This window comes from Anolis sagrei, chromosome 4, assembly GCF_037176765.1.
Source record: "Anolis sagrei isolate rAnoSag1 chromosome 4, rAnoSag1.mat, whole genome shotgun sequence".
NCBI classification, from domain to species: Eukaryota; Metazoa; Chordata; class Lepidosauria; order Squamata; family Dactyloidae; genus Anolis; species Anolis sagrei.
The window spans coordinates 140,655,797-140,679,717 of NC_090024.1; the positions used below are offsets into that span (position 1 = coordinate 140,655,797).

At 40.1% G+C, this 23,921-nt stretch overlaps 1 protein-coding gene across 4 annotated transcripts in view; it reads left to right on the top strand.

Moving 5' to 3' along the window:
- SEMA5A (semaphorin 5A) overlaps positions 1 to 23,921 on the top strand; it is a 208,783-nt gene that overhangs the window by 127,683 nt on the left and 57,179 nt on the right. For all 4 annotated transcript variants that reach the window (XM_060774064.2, XM_060774065.2, XM_060774066.2 and 1 more), the window contains exons 9-11: positions 5,052 to 5,187; positions 8,410 to 8,614; positions 22,169 to 22,376. In XM_060774064.2, coding sequence (XP_060630047.2) covers positions 5,052 to 5,187; positions 8,410 to 8,614; positions 22,169 to 22,376 — 549 coding nt within the window. The remainder of the gene's footprint in view (positions 1 to 5,051; positions 5,188 to 8,409; positions 8,615 to 22,168; positions 22,377 to 23,921) is intronic.

Genomic DNA, 23,921 nt, shown 5'->3' on the forward strand with positions numbered 1-23,921 from the left:
ATCCAAATATACGCTATAAGAAATCTACAGATCATAGGAGCCAGCAATTTCCTCTTGGGAGGAGAGTGGCAACGTACCATGCCAGATGGAAAATTATGTAGGATAAAACTAAGGAAAGTGTTAGCAGAATAGAGTCAAGACAAATTGTATAAGAACTTTACCTTTTGTCTCTGGAATCAGTTGAAGCAAACCTCAAAATGATTACAGATGTTTTACAGAACTATATGGAGTGTTATGCCGAGCATGAATCAGCTGCCTTTCGAAAGAGCAGTATAAGTTGGTGGTAATGTGTATGCTCTGAGGCCCAGTGGATAGGAGCTTTGCCAACATTGTATTTTAGGAGACAAAGTCTACGATTAGTAGCGGTCTTTTAAAAAAGACAATTCCAACATTGTATATTATGAATAAAGGAATTAAAGTACTCCCATGAAGCCACTTTCATCTTGCACTGAACTATCTTTTATCTTGCTTCAGGAAAACCTTTAAAAAATCAATAGCCTTAAAACTCTGCTGTTCTGCTGAGTTTGTTGTACCGGCTCGCTGTTCATTCCTGATTTGAAGCCACTTCACATAAACCTCCCTCCTTTGCTTCGCTCAATATTGGCTTACTGTTGTATTTTATGTTGTGCCTTCCCTGGAGGGTTCAGCCTTTGAATAACCAGTCTACCCAAAAGCACTGATGATCTTAAACAAATGTTTGTTTTATTTAAGAAACAGGCATGCTTGTCTGTCATGAAGCGCTGAGATGGTGAAGTGTAATAGCAGCCTAGAGCCTGAAGGCTTGCCTTGAACTCAGCTGAACCTAAGCAATTTGTGAATAACTTCCATGACAGGATTAATTCACACCATTTGCATAAGTGGGTGCTTACTGTAAGAAAATGTCTGGCGCTGGAAGCATTCAGCCTTCCTTCAACTCAGATCTGATTCTTAGTTGAACACATGAGCTATAATACGAGGGTTATCCAGAAAGTAAAGTTACATTTTTTAAAATACAACGAATGAATATATTTTAATAAAACTTACATGGATTGTAGCATTCAGTTAAATACATTTTGTCATACATGGGACATGTTTTTGATGCCTGTGTCATATAAGTTTCTCTCCACCTTTTTCAGCCAGTTATTCACTTCGATTTTCACATCGTCATCGTCGGAAAAGTGTTTTCCACCAAGGTGTTCCTTTAATTTAGTGAACAGATGATAGTCACTGTGCACGACTGGGGCTGTGAGAGGGGTGACTTAAAACATCCCAACCAAATGAAGTCAACAACTCTTGTGTTTTATGGGCAGTGTGCGGACACGCATTGTCATAAAGGAGACAGATTCCCGTTGTCAGAATCCCAAGACATTTGTTTTAGATGGCTCTGCAAACTTTCTTTATGGTTCCACAATATATTCTGTACCCATTTTGTCGCATGCTGTCTTGACATTACATCTTCTCCATAAACTGAAATGATTTCGCAATGAATAGCAGTGGCGTTCATGCCCTTATCATCTAGGTAGTGTATTACAGCACAGACTTAGCACTTTTTTAGGGAAATGGAATTAGGATGCTCATCTCTAACCTTCACCACAACGCCAGTTGATGAGCTACTGATGACTGGCACTGCTCATTCAGTTCTACTGGCTTCCCGCAGTGATACCAACTTCCCCCGTGAAAATTCCCCACAAGCACTACGTGCCTTGTAACCTTACTTTCTGGATAACCCTTGTATTATTGATACTTAGACATTGTTATTTGTTTATTATCTTATATCCTAGCTTTCTCCACAGACCACAGGACTCAAGATGACTTACAAATGTTTACAATGATATATCTAAAAGCGTGCATCACGGAAGTGCCCATTGTTCAAAAGTTTTTAAAAAACCAACAAATCATCAATGGAATGAAAAGCAATTGAAAGCATGACCACCAGATAATATAGGCAACACAGCATATTATTAGAGGCCTTTCCTCCATGAACAAAGACCTTTTGAAAGAAAGATTGCATATGCTTCTACCCACCTCATTAACAATTGGCAAACTACTTCACTTATTGTCTTCAGGGGCTAAGTATATATTACGTGCTGATACACACAGGAGTGCCCTAATACCTTGATTTTCAAAAGCAATGTGATTCAAGAGAGGGAAGTGTTGTTTGATCACTCCATGTACTATATTAGCTTCTCTGTATTAGCTCAGGGATTCTGGGAGTGTAGCTTTAATTTTGAAATGTTTTGAAGAAGTGAAGCTTAATATAGGATTGGGCATAATGCACAGAGCTTAGAAGTAACCAGTTAAAAATAACCAGTCGCTTATGATGAATTCATTCCTTACCCCCATGATGAAAGTTCAACCATCTAATCTTACAACGGTAGCTTAATAAAGGATTAACACCACTTCTTTAGTGGTGCAAATGTAAACGTTAATTATTTTTATAGATAAGAGAGTCTGGTCTAAATAAACGAAGGAGAACAAATGGCTCACAGAAGCACAATTCATTCGGCTGCCGTCTTGCTCTTGGTTATGAGTCCTGAATTGGTCAAGAATTGGGCAGCAAGACAGCGTGTTTTATACCGTAGGCAAGCTGTTTTTTCTATTTTGATAACTTTTCTAAAATGATATAAAAGATAACTACCAGTATGTTGGATAATTTCTGCGAACAAAACAGAAAATAAGTTATTTTTTAAATAGAGTTGGAACAACTTCTTATGAAGTTTGAACTATACATTCTGTTGTATTTTTTAATGTAACTTTGAAAATCTTAAACTCTGCTTAGTGTGAATTCTTTACCTTCATTCCCTTCTTTCTGAATTGCATAGAGCAATCCATCACCCGATTAACAGAATGTAGTTGGCCAGGCATAGGTCACTGGTGGGAATAGGAGCCAATTTGGCTTGCATTTTTGGCTAAGTGACTGGAAGTAACTACTGGTTTGAATTTCTGGAATTCTGGGACTGCTTTTCAGTGGACTGTTTCTGTATTTTAATGTGAGTTTTGAGGCTTATTGGGCTTGGGAGATACTTTAATGATACTGTTCTGAACAACGTTTCTGGCCATTTCATCCATTTTTCTGGAGATTAGAGGTTTCCAGGGGATTTTGGAGCCACCGAAAAGCCTACATGCAGACATCCAGTAGCACTTGTCTCACTGTAGATATCCAAACACACATTTGCTTCAGTACTTCTTGGATATAATAAAAATAATTAAATTAAATTAAATTATATATTTTTTATTTCTTACCTGCCTCTCCTTGAAGCAGGGCACAACAAACTTAAAACACACCATTACAAAACATTATCTAGAAGGCATATATTAAAATGTATTTCTGTGAAACATATATTAAAACAAAGAATAAAAATTAAAATACATAAAACACAAGACATAAGTTTAGAATTCATTGTTAAAAATTTACCAAGTATAGAAATGAAATTTATAATGAGAGCAACAGAGAATGTCCAACACCACCATGGGATTCTTATTTTCCAGATTTAAGTAAGGGCCCTTCCACACAGGCCAATAACTCACGATGGGTTATCTTAGGTATATTCAAATGAATCCAGAGTAAACGGGTTTCCTAATTTAGTCCAGATGAATTTGATACCTCAACAGATCAAGACCTTAATGTAAGGTCTGGATCTTTCTAGGTGTGGATCCTGTGAGGACTGACTCCTGGGATCACTTCTTTGTTCCTGGTTTCTTTGGGCTCCAAGAGCATGAAGAAGCAGGATGGCACCTCACCCTCCCCTCTCAGTTCCCCATTTAATCCAAATACATGAGGGGCTACATGCCCTCTGGCAAAGGCTCCTGGTGCATGAAAATGACTCGGGAGAGCATGCAGCCACCTCCCCCAGGGAAAGCCCAGTATTTGGTTTGGGTGTAGGGCCACAACTGGGAACTGGAATAATATATTCCAGTTCCTCCTGGGATTGTGGCCTGTGTAGAAGAGGCCAAAAGCAGGTATGTTTCATTAATGTTAATAAGTAACAATGTTGCCCCTTGCTACTCAAAAAAATAATGATGTTACTTTTAAATTCATAAACTTTAAGTTCTGTGTTGCAGTTTTTGTTAGTCGTTCCGGAAAGGATACACCACATGAATAGTATGTCATTATATATGAGGAATAGTTTCAGTAACTTAAGTAAAGCAATTGTTTTCAAATTTGGATTTCCTAGTGTTTGGAACTTCTGTTTGCATAATCCCTGGTTCTTAGCCAAGATGAATTAAAGGTGCTTCCAGACAGTGTCAAAACACAGAACAAATAAGTGGGGCAAAAATCGCAGGACCTGATGGCAAATAACTTCAAGATGAGTTGGATCATAAAATGCCAGTGGTTCTCAACCTATGGGTCCCTAGGTGTTTTGGCATTCAACTCCCAGAAATCCTAACAGCTGGTAAACTGGCTGGATTTCTGGGAGTTGTAGACCAAAACATCTGGGGACCCACAAGTTGAGAACCACTGGTATATGTGCTCATGTGGATATCTCAATGCACACATAAACTTTCTTATCTCTCTCCTCACCCTCCTGTAAATTCAAGCTTTTTAATTTCATAAAGATCAGAACAAAGGAATGGCGGCAGAGAGTTTTCATTGTAATTGCTTTCCATTTGTGTTTCCATTTAGCCACATGTGTATCTATGGCTCCATTTGTTTACAGCACAGATTAGCTGTTTTGGGATTCTAAAACACACACATTCACTGGAGCAGCCTACACTAGGATATAGGAAGGAAGTCACATTTTTCCATAACTGCTGGTTTACAGTCATGCGAATATGCACATTTTTTGGCCAGATTCAGGTTTTAAGCACACCTTTTAAACACATGTTTTAAAGCTCTTAACCCAATTCAGCTCACCTTTTCACAAACTGTCATTTAGCCACCCCTCCTTTTACCCCGGTTTCTTCTGCATTTTATGGCATGTTTAGCTCCAAAACAACCAGAGGACCAAACCACTGATGTAAATAATGATAAGCATAAAAAAGACAAATGCATTTTTCTAAACTGACTGTTTAAAAGAATTTCTTCACTTCATCTTCTGTTTGTTTATGTCTTTGTTGTCTTTTTTTTAAAGGAACAGCATAGCAGTTTCAGCTGTTTGTGTATTCAACATGACTGCGATAACACAAGTCTTCAGCGGGCCATTCAAGTACCAGGAGAATTCTCGTTCTGCTTGGCTCCCTTATCCCAACCCAAACCCTAATTTTCAGGTACTAAAAGAAAAATGATCTTTAAACTGGTGATGATTTAGTTAAATGATTCTCTCCTCCCCCAGCCATACTGAACTCATCCCCCAGTCATGATCAAGGTATTATGGTCAGGTTGCAATTCAGCCATAATGTATGACTTTAAGCATTGACCTGATGATGTGCCCAAACACACCTTATTTGGTTCAGAAAAATGTGATCCCAAACCTAGGAGATAAAGCAAAAATATGACCACAAATTGAATGAAATAAGAGTAAGTAAAGCCACTGGCCAGAAATCAATGGGGTTGTTCCAAATATTTCCATCCCTGCCACCCTATAGCTCTTCCTACATTTTCAAAATCTGCTCAAAATGTTTGAAAGATGCACTAGTGCAGATTTTCAGGCAGTGGGGACTGTTGCAACATGGAAGATAATAAGGACCTATTCCTCTAGCGGGAAGGTGCTAGTGCAGTGTTGTTATGAATGCACTGTTTTTACCAATAAGACTTGAGAGAATCTGTTTTGTATTACGCTGTGTTACTAATTTGTTCATTTAGAGTTTTTATACTCTATCCTTCAATCACAAAGGTTCCCAAAGTAGCTTACAATTAGTTAATTTAAGAGATTCCCTGCTTTAAGGCTTATAATCTAAATGAGATACAACACCAAAGGGAAAGGGGTTGTGTGGTAAGATCAGTGTTAATCAGTTTCTGGCTGCTCTTCTTTCCATCAGAGACACAGAGTGGGGAGCTCTCACTCACTGCTAAGATTTGTGCATGATGGAATTCAATTAACAAAATGAGCAAAACAACTTTAAAAACCAGACAGGCCTCCTTCCAAGTGTCTTCACATTAGGAATAGTCATTCTTCTATGTCTCTGCTTCCACCTTATATAGGCTGAGTAAAGGTGGACCTAGACATGTGAATTGCGCATAGGATTTGCCCTTTTCCATACTTACCATGCTGTGCATTGTGGAGTGTAACCGAGGAGGAAAAAACGAGAGCATTTAGAATGACTGATTGAATAATTATAGGTAGACATTAAAATTGATGGTGATCTTTCGATCTATACCTTAAAACTAATTTTTCCATGTAAAATAAGAGATGTTCCAGTTCCAACTTGAACTGGTAATATATTTAGGTTAGCAGAAGTTTAGAAAATATTTAAATAAACTAATAAAATTTAGATTATAAGAGTGTGATTGCAGATCAGATGTTTCTCAAAGTGAATAATGGTATGCATAGCACAAAACTGCAATAACTTATTTTCCCCAGGCTACCATTCTAATTGTGTATTGATATGCATATTGGTTTATATGATAGGTAGAGGTCTGGCTGCATTGCCTTGCCTGGTATTGTACCCCGCAATCTATAATTGAAGCAAAATGGGAGGATTGTGCATCTTGTTTTCAAGCTGAATTTCACTTCTGGGAGTCCTATTCAGCTTGAAAATAATGTGTGTGTTCTCAGTGTGTCTTGTTTTAAAGGGAGTAAAAAGATGAGATTGAAGTTACCGGTGGCGCAGTCGGTTAAATCACTGCTGAATTTGCTAACTGAAAGGTTGGCAGTTTGAATCCAGGGAGTGGGGTGAATTCCTGCTGTTAGGCCCAGCTTCTGCCAACCTAGCATTTTGAAAACATGCAAATGTGAGTAGATCAATAGGTACTGCTCTGGAAGGAAGGTTGGCCACATGACCTTGGAAGCGTCTACAAACAACGCTGGTTCTTCAGTTTAGAAATGGAGATGAGCACCACCCCCAAGAGTTGGACTCGACTAGACTTAATGTCAAGGGTAAACCTTTACCTTTAAAGGTGTGATTGCCTAAATATACATTATTTCTGAAAAAATCAGGAGAAAAGGATAAGGGCCCATCTGAATCACCAGATGAGCTGAACCAATAGTAGGTACATCTATTGGAGGCAATGTTTGAAAAGTTTAGTTTTTGAACTATGACACCTAAAATACTCCCAGCAAGCATAAGGAATCCTGGATATGTACTATATAAAATAAGTTCTCTAAAGTGTGAAATGCATTGTGAAGATAGTCTTGAGAAACTGGTCTTGCTCATTGCGTGGGAAAAGCCATTTCAAGACTTGAATTATGCTATTGTTTTCGGTTTTGATGCTTGTTATATATATTAGTATAATGTTGGGTTGTTGTAGGTCTTTCGGGCTATATGGCCATGTTCTAGAAGCTTTCTCTCCTGACGTTTCTATGGATGCTTTCCATAGATGCAGGTGGAACGTCAGGAGAGAATGCTTCTAGAACATGGCCATATAGCCTGAAAAACCTACAACAACACCAGTGATTCCAGCCATGAAAGTCTTTGACAATGTTATAGTGTTGTTTTTATGTTTTTCTAATGTGTTACATTTTAACGTTCTTGATTGGGCTTGGCCCCATGTAAGCCGGTCTGAGGCAGGATATAAAAATAAAGCTATTATTATTTCAATCCCTGCTTATTTAGTATATCCTTCTGTGAAATATGCATTTGTAAAGACAAAGAAAGAAATGACAGGTTAAAATATAGTAACCATGTATTTACCATATCTAAGGCATAATTTTGCACTCATTTGAGTGTAAATGCAACCGAGTCACCTTTTTCTTGTTTAGCCTGCAGGGTGAAACAGTAATTCAAGGCAACCTGCCTGTTCTTTTCACCCTAACAAGTTAGAACGGAGCAAGGAATTTATTGTTATGGTCCAGGCTTTTGTTTGGGAAAGCCTTGTCCAGGCAAGTCAACATGGAAGGGAAGAACCCCCTACAAGAAAATGTTTCTATTCTTGCTAAAGCTGCAACTATAGCAGAACCTGGTGATATCCTTCAAGATCATGTATTCTCACCTCTGGGAGATGCATATAGAGCAGTGCTTTAACAAGCCTCTCTTCTAAGGATGGGTATTATTCTGAGGGTGAAGACTGTTGACCTTGTGATTTTGGAAGCTATAGTCTAAAAAGGAATGTTTCCAAGCTCTGACATCTAGATAACAAAACATTTTTCTTTCTTTATATTGTCTTTTGATGTGTTCAGCAGTGCTTCTACTCATTAAATCAACTACCTCCAGAGGAAGTGTGGATGACTTGCTTTTATGAAATGGTATTTCCCTCTGGAACTCATCTTATATCAGGATGATCAGTCATCACTACAGATATTTATGTCAGAGCTAGCCTGAGAATTTTTGTAGTTTGGGAGTACAATATATGTCTCATATCAATCTTTATCGTGTTACTGCATACATTTTCAGTGCGGCACCATGGACCAAGGCCTGTATCTGAACCTGACAGAGAGGAATCTTCAGGATGCCCAGAAGTTTATTTTGATGCATGAAGTGATACAGCCTATCACACCAGTTCCATATTTCATGGAGGACAACAGCCGTTTTTCCCATGTGGTGGTAGATGTGGTACAAGGCAAAGACATGCTTTTTCATATAATCTATTTGGCCACAGGTAATTATTTTGGCAAATTCTGAGACCATTGTATGTATGAGAGAGAAAGCGGGTGGTCAAGTGGTCATATGAGATTACCTTTGAGTTGGGAGTGGTTGAATGTACAGATCATTATATTGAGTCACAAATTATCTCCTGCTTCCTTACCATCTAGTTCTGGATTAGCCGCTTGTAATAAGATATTGAACAGGGAGAATAATGCTCAGGGTTGAAAAGGGAAGGAGATGTAAGATAAGGACATACTGTCAGATGTGTAACTTCTGTTTGAGTTCTGCTTTAGACCACCCGAGAATTGTTATTTCCTTAACACCTCAGTTAAACATCTGAATAAATCTCAAGGGTATTTGATGGGTGACTGTAATAAACAACTGAAGGAATAGGGTTGTTGTAGTGTTTTTGGGCTGTATGACCATGTTCTAGAAGTTTCTCTTCTGATGTTTTGCTTGCATCTATGGTAGGCATCCTCAGAGGTTGTGAGATCTGAAGGAATAACTGAAATAAATGTGTCCAGAATATATCAATCTTCTGGAATAGATCTTCCATATCTTTTTCCTAGTGTTTTTAAGATCTCAATACTCTTATTTCTAGAAAACTGCCACAGCTCCATTGCCAAAGTTTGGTGAACAGTCCATGGACAATTATTCCTTTGCATGTATTTACTGGAGTAACACTTATATTGATTCTGTTGGAGAACATATGCAGCAAAAATAAGACAAAAACGATAAGGAGATTTTGTATAACATTTTAATTATATTTGCAAAACACTTTCATAGACTGACAGTTGGGATAGGTGATGCATTTCAGCAGACTTGTGTTTTTAGTGCCCTTGTGTTTGCCCTGAAGACAGTGATCTGTGTTAACCAAAAACACAGGAGGGACCTTGAAAAATTACTTGGATGCTTCAGCATGGAATTTAATATAGAAGGAAATTCGACATGCATCTCAAGAAGTTTTGACAGAGTTATAAATAAGGCTGGTATAATCAACTTTATGTAAATCAGTTAGACATTTCCTACCATAACTATTTTGTCTCATACTATGAAGAAATTAAAACCTAGTGGCTTTTCCCCGTAGAAGTTGCCTTTGTGGGATTCAGTGCTCTCTATTTATAAGGCACATGCTTGTTTGGACAGCTGCTCATACTGAAGAGTGGCTGGTGTGTGGGAGAGGTTTTATAATCTTTTCATTTAGTTGATAGGGATTAATTCCACTTGCTTCTACTGTCCGTCCTTAGTACTACATAAAGTGAATTAGGTCCAAAATACCAAAGGGTCCAGAATTAGGAGTTCTGCTTCTGTAGCAGGGCTTTCCTCACTTGTACAATCCAAAAACCAGTCCTGTGGATTGAAGAACCCTCCTGAAAGGTGCAGTTCACAGAATACCTCAAGGTGATAGCAGGAAATTGGTAATAACAACAACTTTATTTCTATTCCATCCTATCTTCCTGAGGGGACTCAGGGCAGATTCTAGCATATACAGACACAAAGGCAAACATTCAATGCCTAGAAACAACGAAACACAGATACGCAGATAAAGGTAAAGGCTTTCCCTTTCATCTCTGGCTCTGGGGGTGGTGCTCATCTCCATTTCTAAGTTGAAGAGCCTCTGTTGTCCATAGACACCTCCTAGGTTATGTGGCTGGCATGGAATGCCGTTTACCTTCTCTTCGAGGCAGTATCTATTGATCTACTTACATTGGCATTCTTTGAAACTGCTAGGTTGGCAGAAGCTGGGGCTAACAGTAGGAGCTCACTCCTTCCCGTGGATTTGAACCACCAATCTTCCAGTCAGCAAGTTCTGCAACACAGCAATTTAACCCATTCCCACCCCCCACCCCCACCCCACCCCGGGTTACCTCCTAGTTCCTCTTTTTACACAGGTGGTTCTTCAGATTCCAGCTAATCTGTCCACTGTTTTTGTGTATGAGGCAAAGGAAAAGTTCACTGCTTTTTCCATTCAGTTCACCAACGTATACCATCCCACCTGATTCCTTTATTGGATTTTTAAAGGAAAAAATCATTGCTCACACTCTGAAACTGAGTGTGGTGGTGTATATATTAGCAAAGAATATTAATAGAAACTTCATGCTATTATTTGTGACAAGAGAATGCAGATCAATTTTCTTTCAGTCTTACATGAATATTTGTGTAATGAAAGAATGCCATAAGATATATATTTCTTACATTTCTAAAGTCACATTGAAAACAACAGCAGGGTACTTTGTTTGATTTATTTGTTTAGTTATTTCTCATTTCAAATCCTGCTTTGTGGTTTATGCACACACACACACCCTTCCCAAGACACCTAAACAAATGATAAAAACATGAACATTTAAAACACACATCAAATGTTTCATAGGATGACATTCATTATAAAATGATGAGTTAGTAACGATAGAGACATCACACTTTGTGTTCAGACATAAAGTAGGACACTTAAAATATAATCCTCTATATAGGTTATGGTTTTGTCATATTGATCCATATTTTATCCTGCTGAGTTCTTGACTTCCTTCGATATAACATTGCAGAGGGCTTTTTTCCAATACTGCCTTTCAAGAGTAATGAAGAGACTTGAGTCTGCGGATTATTCCTGGTTGGAACAAAAATGTATATAGTACTAGCCATCCTCTGCCATGCGTTGCTGTGGCCCAGTGGTGATCTGGAAAATAAAGTAATGGGAATGTGTTGGTTTCTAATATATGTAATTTCTTGATTCTTGTGGATAAACAGAATTTCTTGTTGTTGGCCTGTTTGATCAAGAAAAAATTTGTTTCTAAATTCGATTCTTAATTGGGGTGTTTTTTTGTTTCGATATTAAAAATATTTACAAAACTTACCAAAAAAATGTTTTGTTATTTACGAATTTTCGTAAATATTTACAAAACATTTTAGAAAAAAAATTTTTCTTGATCAAACAGGCTAAGTGTGAATGTTGCAGTAATGGTCACCAATGGCTTTCTCCCACCCTGGACATTCCATAGTATTAGAGATGATATATAACTCACCATTTGCCTAGTTTCCAACAGACCTCTGAGGATGCCTGCCATAGATGTGGGCAAAATGTCAGGAGAGAATGCTTCTGGAACATGGTCATATACAGCCCTGAAAAGTCACACAAGCCGGATGGCGCGCGGAGGCCGCTTGTGAGCGCGCGCGCGCCATCCAATGGGCTCCGGCTCCTGCGCCCCCCCCCTCCTCCTCCTCCTCCCAGCTGGCGCGCGCACGCTCACAAGCGGCCTCCGCGCGCCATCCGGCTCCGGTTCCTGCGCCCCCCCTCCTCCTCCTCCTGGGAGGAGGAGGAGGAGGAGGGGGGGCGCAGGAACCGGAGCCGGATGGCGCGCGGAGGCCGCTTGGATGGCGCGCGCGCTTACAAGCGGCCTCCGCGCGCCATCCGGCTCCGGTTCCTGCGCCCCCCCCCTCCTCCTCCTGGGAGGAGGAGGAGGAGGAGGGGGGGCGCAGGAACCGGAGCCGGATGGCGCGCGGAGGCCGCTTGTAAGCGCGCGCGCCATCCAAGCGGCCTCCGGCTTCTGCGCCCCCCCCCTCCTCCTCCTCCTCCTCCTCCCAGCTGCACTTCCTGCAACACAGCTGGGAGAAGGAGGAGGAGGAGGAGGGGGGCGCAGGAGCCGGAGCCCATTGGATGGCGCGCGCGCGCTCACAAGCGGCCTCCGCGCGCCATCCGGCTTCTGCCACGGTGCACTGCTGGGGTTCTTGGGAGCGCCGGATTGGCTCCCAGGCTCCAGCACTGCAGCACCACTCAGCAGCAGCCTCCATGCCATTAACGACACGAGCTGAAGCTCGTAAAATACATGGGGCTGCTGCTTCGATATTTTTAAACCCTTCCGGGTTTAAAAATATGTTTTGATATCGCGTCGGATATTCAAAAAATAACGATTAAAAAACGAAAAACGAATTAACGAAACAAAACCGACAGGCCTATTGTTTGTCAGTGTTGATGTGGAGATTGTCTGGTTTGCCCACTCTGCAACATGCAACGTATCATTGTCTTTCTTTAGGGGCCCCTTTCAAATCTATGATACTGTATCTGTGTGTGAATCGTATCTATCTATCTACATCTATGGCTGGATGGCTCTTTGTCAGGAGGGCTTTGATTATGTTTTCTTGCCCTGGTGGAGTTGGACTGGATGGCCTTAAGTATTTTCTGTTGGTCATGGGGGTTCTGTGTGGGAAGTTTGCCCCAATTTTGTCGTTTGTAGGGTTCAGAATGCTCTTTTATTGTAGGTGAACTGTAAATCCCAGTAATGACAATTCCCAAATGTCAAGATCTATTTTCCTCCATCTGTGTTTATATTTGGGCATATGGAATATTTGTGCCGTTTGGTCCAGATCCATCGTTGTCTGAGTCCACAGTTCTCTTTGGATGGAGGTGAACTAAAACTGCCAAACTCAACATCAATACCCACCAAACCCTTCTAGTGTTTTCTGTTGGTCATGGGAGTCCTGTGTGCCACCTTTGGTTCAATTCCATAATGGGTGGGATCTTTGATTGTAGGTGAATTATAAATCCCAGCAACTACAACTCCCAAATGACAAAATCAATTTTTTGAGTTATGGTCACTCCTTGAGTTAGTAGGTGTCTTGTGGCCAAATTTGGTGGCAATTCGTCCAGTGGTTTTTGAGTTATGTTGATCCCACAAAAGAACAAAACATTTTTATTTATATAGATGAGACAGACATAATTTATTTATTCATTTATTTCGGGCACTTTTACCCCGCCCTTCTCAAGCCCCAAGGGGGGGGGGGGATTCAGGGCGGCTTACAACCGGCACAATTCGATGCCAACAATTCAACAGATAAAATACATACATAACTGAAGGAAAACTATGGATAAGAAATGCAATGTGGGATAATGTTGGAAACCATATTGGATCCCATCCTTGGAGGAAGGCACCATATATATGAAATAAATAAACAAATCAATAAATAATAAAAAGAGGCTAAGACCAAGAGAGAAGTCAGCTGGTCATGGCGAGTATGTTCTTTGAGTTCTGAAAGATTCTAAAATGCCCGTAATGTTCTAGACCTTTACCTCTGTCTTAAACTAGAAGTAGTGCACTGCATAGTGAGGAAAACATAGCTCCAGCAGATTTTTTTTAGTGGCAAGCTTGTAATTATGTGGAATTCTTTCATCTTAGCTTCTGTTAATTATAGCCAGACCCAACCATTTTCTTTGTATCACATATATAAATGTTATCCAGTTTTTTCCATAGTATAATGGGATAGGGCTTTTGTTTGTTTAGAAATTACACTGTTTTCAGTACACAGTGACTGGAAACAATGGGATATTTCTTACATTCAAGATCATGGGTGGGCCATAAACAGGGTTGTATGCAGTACTGGATAGCACGTTGATAACTGAATACACACAAACAGACATACACATAGAAGCATGAGAAGAAAGAGCTTTGACCTCACTCTCATCCTTGTGGTCCAGTTTTAACCCCACCATTTCTCTGTTGCTATCTTTGACAAAGATTGCCAGGGTGAGAAAACAGCTTCCAATGCTTGTCTTCAGTGAGTTTTAAATCTCCCCCACCCTGGTGACTCCAATACAAATGATAACAAAACTGATAAAGTTTATTGAAGAGAAGAGGAGGCATTCCACCCCACTCCTCTGTGACCCCAGATGGGGGCTACTACTACTACTACTAATAAATTTATTTTTATACCCTGCCTCCATCTCCACTAAGGGACTTGGGGCGGCTTACAAAGGGACATGCCCAACAAAACAAGTTAAAATAAGCATCGAAAAACAAGCAATATCAAACATCAATAAACATAAAATCAGACAACATTATAAAAATGATTAAAAGCTATCATGTCCGAGCAAATAAAGTGCTGGGTTCGGTTCATAATTACTAAGTAGAGCCAGGGAAAGTGGGACAATCGGAGTGCTGGGCTAGGAGGCAAATGTCCTTAGGCTATTAAAGTGTTACTACATCTGTCGTCATTACTGGTAGGAAAGCCAAAGTCCCAACTGCTCTGGATCACTGAAGAAAGCAGAGGCCAATGGCTCTCTTACCTAGGTCTGATACTGGTGGGACAGAAATTAGTCTTGAGTCCTGAGGGGATTCCATGGGCTACATCGGAGAACCAAAATCTACCTGTGCCCTTTGTGGGTCACATATTTTTTTAATCCTTGTTTGGATTTGTCACATGAATTCCTTACAAGAGTCCTTCTGTAATATATTTTTTTCATGTCAGAAGCGATTTGAGAAACTGCAAGTCACTTCTGGCGTAAGAGGACGTTGCCCAGGAGATGTTAGGATGTTTTCGATGTTTTACCACCCTTGTAGGAGGCTCCTCTAATAACCCCACATGAGGAGCTGGAGCTAACAGAAGGAGCTCATCTGTGCTCTCCCCTAATTTGAACCTCCAACCTGTCGGTCTTATAATAATAAATAATAACAAAATTTATTTATACCCTGCCACCATCTCCCCAAAGGGGACTCGAGGCGGCTAACATGAGGCCAAGCCCAGAATTACAGTACAACATAATAAAATACATATAATAACAGAAAATGAAATAAACAGATACAAAATAACACGATGAAGAGATAAAATAAAAGCATAGTCCTGCCGGCACAAGGGTTTAACCCACTGCACTACAGGGGGCTCCTTCTGTAATAATGAAGATCAGTTGATAATGATCTCCGTATTTTATGTATTTATTTATTTACAGCGTTTCTACCCCGCCCGGGGGGAGGGGGGATGACACCGACTCAGGGTGGAATGTTTCCACAAGTTGGTACTACAACTGTTAACACAAAACATATATCTAATTGAAGGCTATATTTATGTGAAACTATTTAATATCTCTTGGACTGCAGATAATATAGCAAAAAACAACAAGAATATTTATTACAGTTCATAGACCCATCAGTAAACAAATAGTCATTTATAAATTCTCCCATCTCAGGAGAAGTTAATTGTACCAGATACATCTACATGGTTTCAACTATTACCCCTATCAGAGGTTTGTTTCTTTCTCAACCTTGCAGTAAATGTAGAAAGTGACTCCTGAAACCTCAGCATGGAATTATTTTGTCAGATGTGACAAACAGGTTTTAGGTAAAATGATACAGGTCCCAAATTTTCATCTCTCCACTGCCATAAATAAATGTATATTTCTTCTCATGCAGTCCATCCTCTGTGGTCTAAAGTCAATTGCTAGTCCCAGCTAGTATAGACCCCCTGAATCAGTTACTCATTCTACAAATATGCAATGTCCACAGAGTCAATAGGGCTGTTTTAGTTGGGATTACCAGGTGGACAAAGGTTTTTTTTTATGGCACCATAATTGTGGCACATTGTGAAGAGATAAATCAACTGTCCCTGCTTAAATTAATGTGCAAATCTGGATATCTAGGATAGTGGTTTTTGTCACATCTGTGTAGAACAGAAGTAGAAATAAGCCTTTGAGCAGAAAAGGGTTTGGAAAGACAACCAGCCAGTGATTACTCATGTCTGTCACATTTCCTTTCTTCCTTCTTTCACCACTTCTAACACAAGCAGTCAAATCCAGTATAAATATGATTTAAAAAAAATACAAGAAAGCCTCAACATTTCTTGCAGAGAGTGAAATGTGTACATTGTCTCTAATTTTACTTACAGTGCATAGTAATTTGAAATGGTTGGTTAGGGAGCTTAGGGATATGTTACTGGATTTTAATTAACTAAGTGAAATTATACTCTGTCTGTGTCTACTCCATCTCCGTGTCTCTCACTCAAGTACATATATCTTTGTATTAATGTGAAACCAGACTTTAGACTCTCCTGAATTTTTATAATAAACTGAGATCGGAAAAAGTATACACTTAGTACATGCTGAGAAAGTCATGTCTGCCTGGCTCATCTTACTTTTACATATTCTCCTAAATTAGTCTCATTCTCATCCTGTTTGCTTTGACCATTATTTTACCATGAAGTTGTTATTTTTTTACGATTATTTTACCATGAAGTTACCATGGAGCCCCCGGTGGTGCAGTGGGTTAAACCCCTGTGCCAGCGGGACTGAAGACCGACAGATCACAGGTTTGAATCTGGGGAGAGGCGGATGAGCTCCCTCTCTCAACTCCAGCTCCTGATGCGGGGACATGAGAGAAGCCTCCCACAAGGATAATAAAAACATCAAATCATCCGGGCTTCCCCTGGGCAACGTCCTTGCAGATGGCCAATTCTCTCACACCAGAAGCGACTTGCAGTTTCTCAAGTCACTCCTGACACGACAAAAAACAAACAAACAACAAAACAAAACTATGAAGTTGTGGTTTTAATTGTTCCCATATAATTGTATTGGATGCATTGAAATCTAAATTCTCTATACACACATACTAGAAAAAATGTTCTGCTGAGGATGGCTGGTATCCAAAGAGCCACACAACTAGTTCTTCACACATCAGAAAACCTTGGCCTTGTGTGTCTCACATCAACCAGTGCTCCAGCACACAGCACGTCACATTATTAAATGCCTGTTTGTGACATGGCCTAGCTGGAAGAAGGGAGTGGGTGGTATCTGCTATTCAAAGGGGAAAATGTTAGAAGTCCCAGCAGGCATGCTCAAGCTGAAACCATTATTTGAAATGAATTCTGAAAATGAGCAATAAATGTCCGCAGTATATCGGATCTCTGCACCCTAGTTCACCTTTCTATCCATCTAAATAGCAAGAATGGAATATCAAGCTGTACAATTTTTGCTCGATAGAATATTGGAATAGAGCCGAGAGTTTTCCTCTTGCTTGATACTCCTTTGCTTTCCCCCTAGTAGAAGAATACAAGGCAACTGATTTTGGTCGATCCTTTTGTTTTCTCTTGGGCTAGTTATCTTTCTTTGCTTCCTAGCCCTTCTTGTTTACTCATTGACAGAGCTCTTTCACAATTGGAGAAATACCCTAAAGAAGTGGATGGACCTGGACCTTGTTTTCAATGGATCAGCTCCTTCCTTCCAAGTGGGGATGCTGATTGTGTGGTTAGAAATGTGCAGTGTCCCTGCCTCTCTGTATGGGTCATTTAAACATTACTGCAATCTTGTGGGAGCACACATAGAATAACAAAGTTCACATTGCTTGAAGGCAACGGGAACAGAGCCTTTAAAAATACCCTGTGGTTGTCAACACAAGACTAACAAGCTGCATCTGTCCTACCAAAGCCCGTTATTTGTGGGAAAGATCATTCTTTTAGAGGAAGACCTTAATGAGACAGGCAACAGATGAGAGTTTTGAGATACTCATATTTGATGCCCTTGCCTCACACCCTGGCCTCTCTTGAAGGGCATTTGTAAATGTGTGTTCCTGGGTTGCAAGAACTGTAGCATCAAATCCCCTCACATGTATTATGGCTTTCTGATCCAGACAGCCTTCTCGAAGCCTGTCAGAAGCAAAGTTTTCTGGGATGCTATCATAAGTTGCAGATTGTGCCTTCAAAACCTTCACAGCGTGCACATTAATAATACAGCTTGAGGGAAGTACGCAGCTGCTGATTCCAAACCAGGTAGCCCTGTTTTGTTTTGTTTTTTAGAAATGGTTAAATGGTGAGAGACTTATTATTTATTTATTTCCAATATTTCTATCTCACCCTTCTCAACTCCCGAGGGGGGACTCTGGGTGGCTTGCAAACCGGCCACAATTTGAAGCCTCAGTATAATACAGATATAAACACAAATAGCAACAGTTTTAAACAGTAAATAAAACATTAAGTTAAAAACATTTTTAAAATGTTGTCATCAGCTATATAGCCAATTTTAGTCCGGTTCAACATCCAAGGTGCTGTCATGCTTGCTGTCCAAAGGCCTGGTCCCAGAGCCATGATTTAACCTTCTTCCTAAAAGAAAGGAGGGAAGAAGCCGACCTGATCTCGCTGGGGAGCGAGTTCTGCAGGTATGAGGCCACCGCTGACAAGGCCCTGTCCCTCATCCCCGCCAAGTGCACTTGTGAGGCTGACGGGACCGAGAGCAGGGCCTCCCTGGACGATGTTAGGCTACGAGGTGGGACGTAGGGGGAGATACGTTCGGACAGGTAAGCTGGGCCAGAACCGTATAGGGCTTTATAGGCCAAGACTAGCACTTTGAATTGTGCTTGGAAGTAGACTGGCAGCCAGTGGAGCTGGCACAACAGGGGGTGGTATGCTCCCTGTATGTCACTCCAGTTAGTAAGCTGGCTGCTGCCCGTTGGACTAGTTGAAGTTCCTGAACAGTTTTCAAAGGCAACCCCACATAGAGCATGTTGCAATAGCCTATGTAACCATGGCCAGACCAGGCTTCCCAAGGTATGGGCGCAGCTGCCACCCAAGTTTTAAGTGTACAAAAGCTTCTCTGGCCACCACCGAAACCTGGGGTTCCAGGCTCAGCAACATGCTTTGCTCATTCATTCATTCATTCATTCACTTTTTGCTTTATTTCTTTTTATCGATGCATAGATTTTCCTTTAAAATAATTATTAGGTGTACCGGTGCAGCTAGTTAAACCACATGTCTCAGAGAGATAATCAGAAGGGTATAAGAAAATAACACCAATTATTCTATTTGGTATACTGTAAGCATTTGGACAGAATGACAAGTGACTGTCAAAACACTTGGTTCTGGAATTGTACAGCTGATGGTCTCATAGCATCAATGCGTGGAATTAATTTCTACATTATAAATCGCATGTAAGAAATTCAAATGAATTATCATTTTGGATGGTGCTTTCTCACATCTCTGAGAAGTTTGTAAATGAATGAAATTATCTGTACCATTTTGAAACCTCGGCCTTGTTAATGGATCATGAAGTTCATCACTGACAGTGGAGACTGTGATGTTAAGTGCCAGAAAACCGTATTTCCCTCTATAGCACCAAATTTAAAATACAACTGCAATGCGCTTGAAGATAAAATGGCACCAGGGCAGTAGGTTTGTGCAAAAAGAAAATTCCTATACTCTTTACAGCAGAGTTTCAGAAGAGAATAAAATAAACAGCTTTATGCAGATGTAGCAGAAAATATAGTTCTTCAGCACTCAAAATAAAATATAGCCTAATTTAGCAACTTACTTACAAAACAAAGGGTCCTTTCAAAAAAGCACTGTATTAACAATCTGCAGGAGAAAAATAACAGAGCTCGACACCTTTAACAGCAGTTTGTAAATAGAGCTTCAAATGGTATACTCAAACCTCTGTAGTTATACCCTGTTGATTACAGCAAGAGAAATCACTTGCATCTATTGACTCATGTAACAAACCTGCATATGGACCGTTTCTTTCTTCACACATCTACCTTAACTTTGGTGTTGATCCATGCAAAAACTCGCCCAGTTTTCTGTATACCTTAACAATGTTTGGGTTATACAGACTATGCATCTTTTTCTCCTGGGACCAGAGTGCCATGCTAGTAGCAAGCAGAAGCTGGTGAACTTGGGTCACCACTTTTCCATTTGCAAAACAGAATTGGGGAGAAGGGACTGCATGGTTATGAAGGGCTAAGCACTTAGTACCAGTCAGGCATATAAGACATCTCTTGATTAGGACTGTTCCTCAGATACACCTTCTTAGTTACACCCTTCTCCAGTGCCAGGGCTCTCAAATGTATATTTCTTGCATAAGTTGGGGAAACGTATTTGGGGGTGGATGACTAGGGTGGAACATCTTATTTCTCCTCTTAGTGCTAGTACCCTCCTCTCCCTTTTCACAGCTTTATTTGCTTGATGTTACTGCAGAAAGAAAGTAATTAACTGTAATATTTCACAGCAATATTTTCAAAGGGACTATTACTATCTGAAATACTGTATACATTTAGTTTAACTTGTTGCCACAGCAATACAGAAGCAATACTCTACTTGTGTCCTTTTTTCAAACAGTTGTAGTCTCTATGGAAGCATAAGAAGAGCTTTATGGAAAAAAAATGGTTAAGACTCACTTTAGGATATCATTTATAATGTATACAAGTAAAGAGCCATGGGAGATCGCAATAGGTAAGGGACTTAAATAACAGAAGAGGCAGAAACATTGGACTGGCTCCCAAGGATCTTCTCACATAAAGGATTGTTCAAAAGACAGTATGAAAAAAGTGAGGCGAAATGCAACACTACTCTTCTGTTTCCACAAGAATGGTAGAAGGGCTGCAGAAGCTGCCTGTTCTTGAACAGAGTTGGTTTTTGAAACATGGATTTTGAAATGGTAATGCAACTATTTACAGTCTATGCACAGGACTTGAAATCCACCAGGAACCCACCATCAGAGCTTTTTTTCTGTAACACCCCAGGGTGTCCCACGTCCCTGGAAAGTTTTCAGATACTTGCAGATGTTCAGGTGATGTAGAAAAGAACTTCTACATGTGTATGTTTTTCTCTCCCTACCCCCAAATCCCTTCTCTTTCTACTGATTTTGATAATTATTTGAGTAACCAGTTGCTTGGAAACCTCAGTGGCAGATGCATACTGTCATTTGCAAAGTGACAAAAGTGGTGAAACTGGAAAGCTTCACTTCCCTGGGCAAAATTGACTTAAGTGGTAGATTTTACATCCCGATTGAAGAATTTCTGGGAAAATGTACAATTAATCAATTCTCACAGATGTCGGTTTGTGTCACACTTGACTTATAAACTGTCACTAAGAAAAGACGCTTCTGTTGGGAGATGTTGCAATGAAGTGGTTACAGTAGTGAACATAATAATACAGGCATGGAGAAGAAATACTCTCAGAAATAGAAATTTGCAGCATCTATTTTGATGATGTAGTGGATCAATGAAAGGTTACATTGGTGAGAACATGTAATATTAAGGAAAGTTATTAAGATGTTTATCATTTTATTTGAATAGGGCATGTGGATGCCATATATGTGATTTTGCTTAAATTATTGATGCTTTAACTTAATCTAAATCAACAACAAAGAAAAACATTTTTACCATCCACTCTTCACTTTGATATAACACATTTTTGTTGATCTGACAACTTCCCATGACTGCAGAGGAAGTTCCTGAGATTCCCTCACAATTCTGCTTCCAACTCAGAAACATTACATCATTTTCCTGAGAAAGATTTAATATTCACAATACTATGTTTTAGGATTTGTCTGCATACGAAGACTATTCCAAACCTCTGCAGGTCCATCTATACCAGTGGTTCTCAACCTGTGGGTTCCCAGATGTTTTGGTCTTCCACTCTCAGAAATCCTAACAGCTGGTAAATTGGCTGGGATTTCTGGGAGTTGTAGCACAAAACACCTGGGGACCCAGAGGTTGAGAATCACTGATCTATACTGTAGTGTAGATATATTTCAATACCACTTTAACTGCCATAGCTTAATGCTAGCAAATCTTGGGAATTGTAGTTTGGTCAAGTACCAGCACTTTTTTTGCAGATAAGGCTAAATGCATTGTAAAACTGGAACTTGCATGATTCTTTGCATTGAGCCATAGCCATTAAAGTTGTGTCAAGTGCATTAATTCCACAGTGTAAAATTAATTCCTGCTTGGAAAGCAGATACTCTGGACAACTTCAGATAGGTCTCTGTACATAGCAGAGAGGGAGAGGAATGGCCAATAATTTCCTTCTCCTTGCTTCACAGATCATGGCACAATTAAAAAGGTGCTTGCTCCAGTTAATCAGATATCAAGCAGCTGTTTGCTGGAGGAGATTAATATTTTCCCAAAGAAGCAGTGGGAACCCATCCAGAGTCTGCAGATTTTACACAGTCAGAGTGCTCTATACGTGGGCCTCCAGAAGAGTGTGGTGAAAATCCCACTGAAGAGATGTCTATTCTACAAAACATACAGGTATTTTGGGGGGGGGGGGGGCTGGCTCCATTTAGATGGGAAAGATGCCAAAGTAGTTTTCAAACTGATCTTCAAGAATGTCAGTGGGCTGATCTCTTGGCATCTAGCTTATGAGTTGTTAATGAAAAGTTTCCTTTAGTCCAAAGAGTTGTCTTTGAGAAAGCCATCAAGAAGACATAAATGCAGTAACATAATTCCTCATCATTCTCATGAGCACCTGCTGTACAGAGACACCCAACTTTGAATAGTGACAGAACTGTATGCATTCATCACACCCAAACACTACTAATATCCTTAGCCCCCCTATAGTTAAATTTTGTTGTTGACCAAGTTGGTAACTCTTACTGCTACTTATAGCACTGAATCCCAAAGTTTAGCTATGTAGCCTTAATCCATCACGAACCTCCTTTTTTCAGTTTTAGTGTACGACCCAGGGTTCTAATATTAGTGAAGAGGGAGAAAAATTTCTCCATAATCATTTTATCCAAACTATGTATTACTTAATGCACTCTGTTGTGTTTCTCCATTCTATCCCTGTTTCTGGTCTAATCTGAAGCGTTGTAACCTTTTCTTGTAGTGCGGTTGCTCTAGCACAGTGGTTCTCAACCTGGGGTCCCTAGATGTTTTTGGCCTACAACTCCCAGAAATCCCTGCCAGTTTACCAGCTGTTAGGATTTCTGGGAGTCGAAGGCTAAAAACATCTGGGGACCCCAGGTTGAGAACCACTGCTCTAGCATGTTAATCATTTTGATTACCTTATTCTACACCAGTGGTTCTCAACGTGTGGGTCCCCAGATGTTTTGGTCTTCAACTCCCAGAAATCCCAACAGCTGGTAAACTGGCTTGGATTTCTGGGAGTTGTAGGACAAAACACCTGAAGACCCACAGGTTGAGAATCACTGTTCTGCACCTTCTCTAGCTCTACAATATTCTTTTGCAAGTGTCTTAGTATAGGCTTTTGCAAATTGTGGGAGGATTAATACAAAAAGGCACCATATAGTTAAAAGGAATGCTTCCCTACCCCAGTTATTGCCAGACACTCAGAGTAGCCTGTTTAGTGGCAACCTCCGTACACACATACATTAATCAGTCAATCCAAGCATTAATTGATTTGTCTTCCAAATAAAACTACTAGGCCTAATAAGTATTCTACCCCATTAGCAGAAGCTACAGCAGTTTACATTTTAGATAAAATAGAACATCTCCAAAGAGCTATGAATAGCATCAACAAGCTAAAGGCACCGATAGGATATGTGGATACATTTGGAATTAGAGGAAGGGAAGTGTGCTATGTTTCCTGCTTAGAGATATGGGACTATGTTTAATTTCAGAAAGCTAGAGACAGGATGAGATCTGGAAAAACATTTCACTTGATTTCTTGTTTGGTTTGGGGCAATACTCTTGTTGATGGATGGGAAGCAGAGAAGTGAAACCAGTAAATGACTGTCAATGTCCAGCTTTCTTTCCACTACACTTGTGAGATGCAACATGTCTTTCCCTAATATATTAAGAAATCACAGCATTTTCCTAAGAGCATGTATGTAT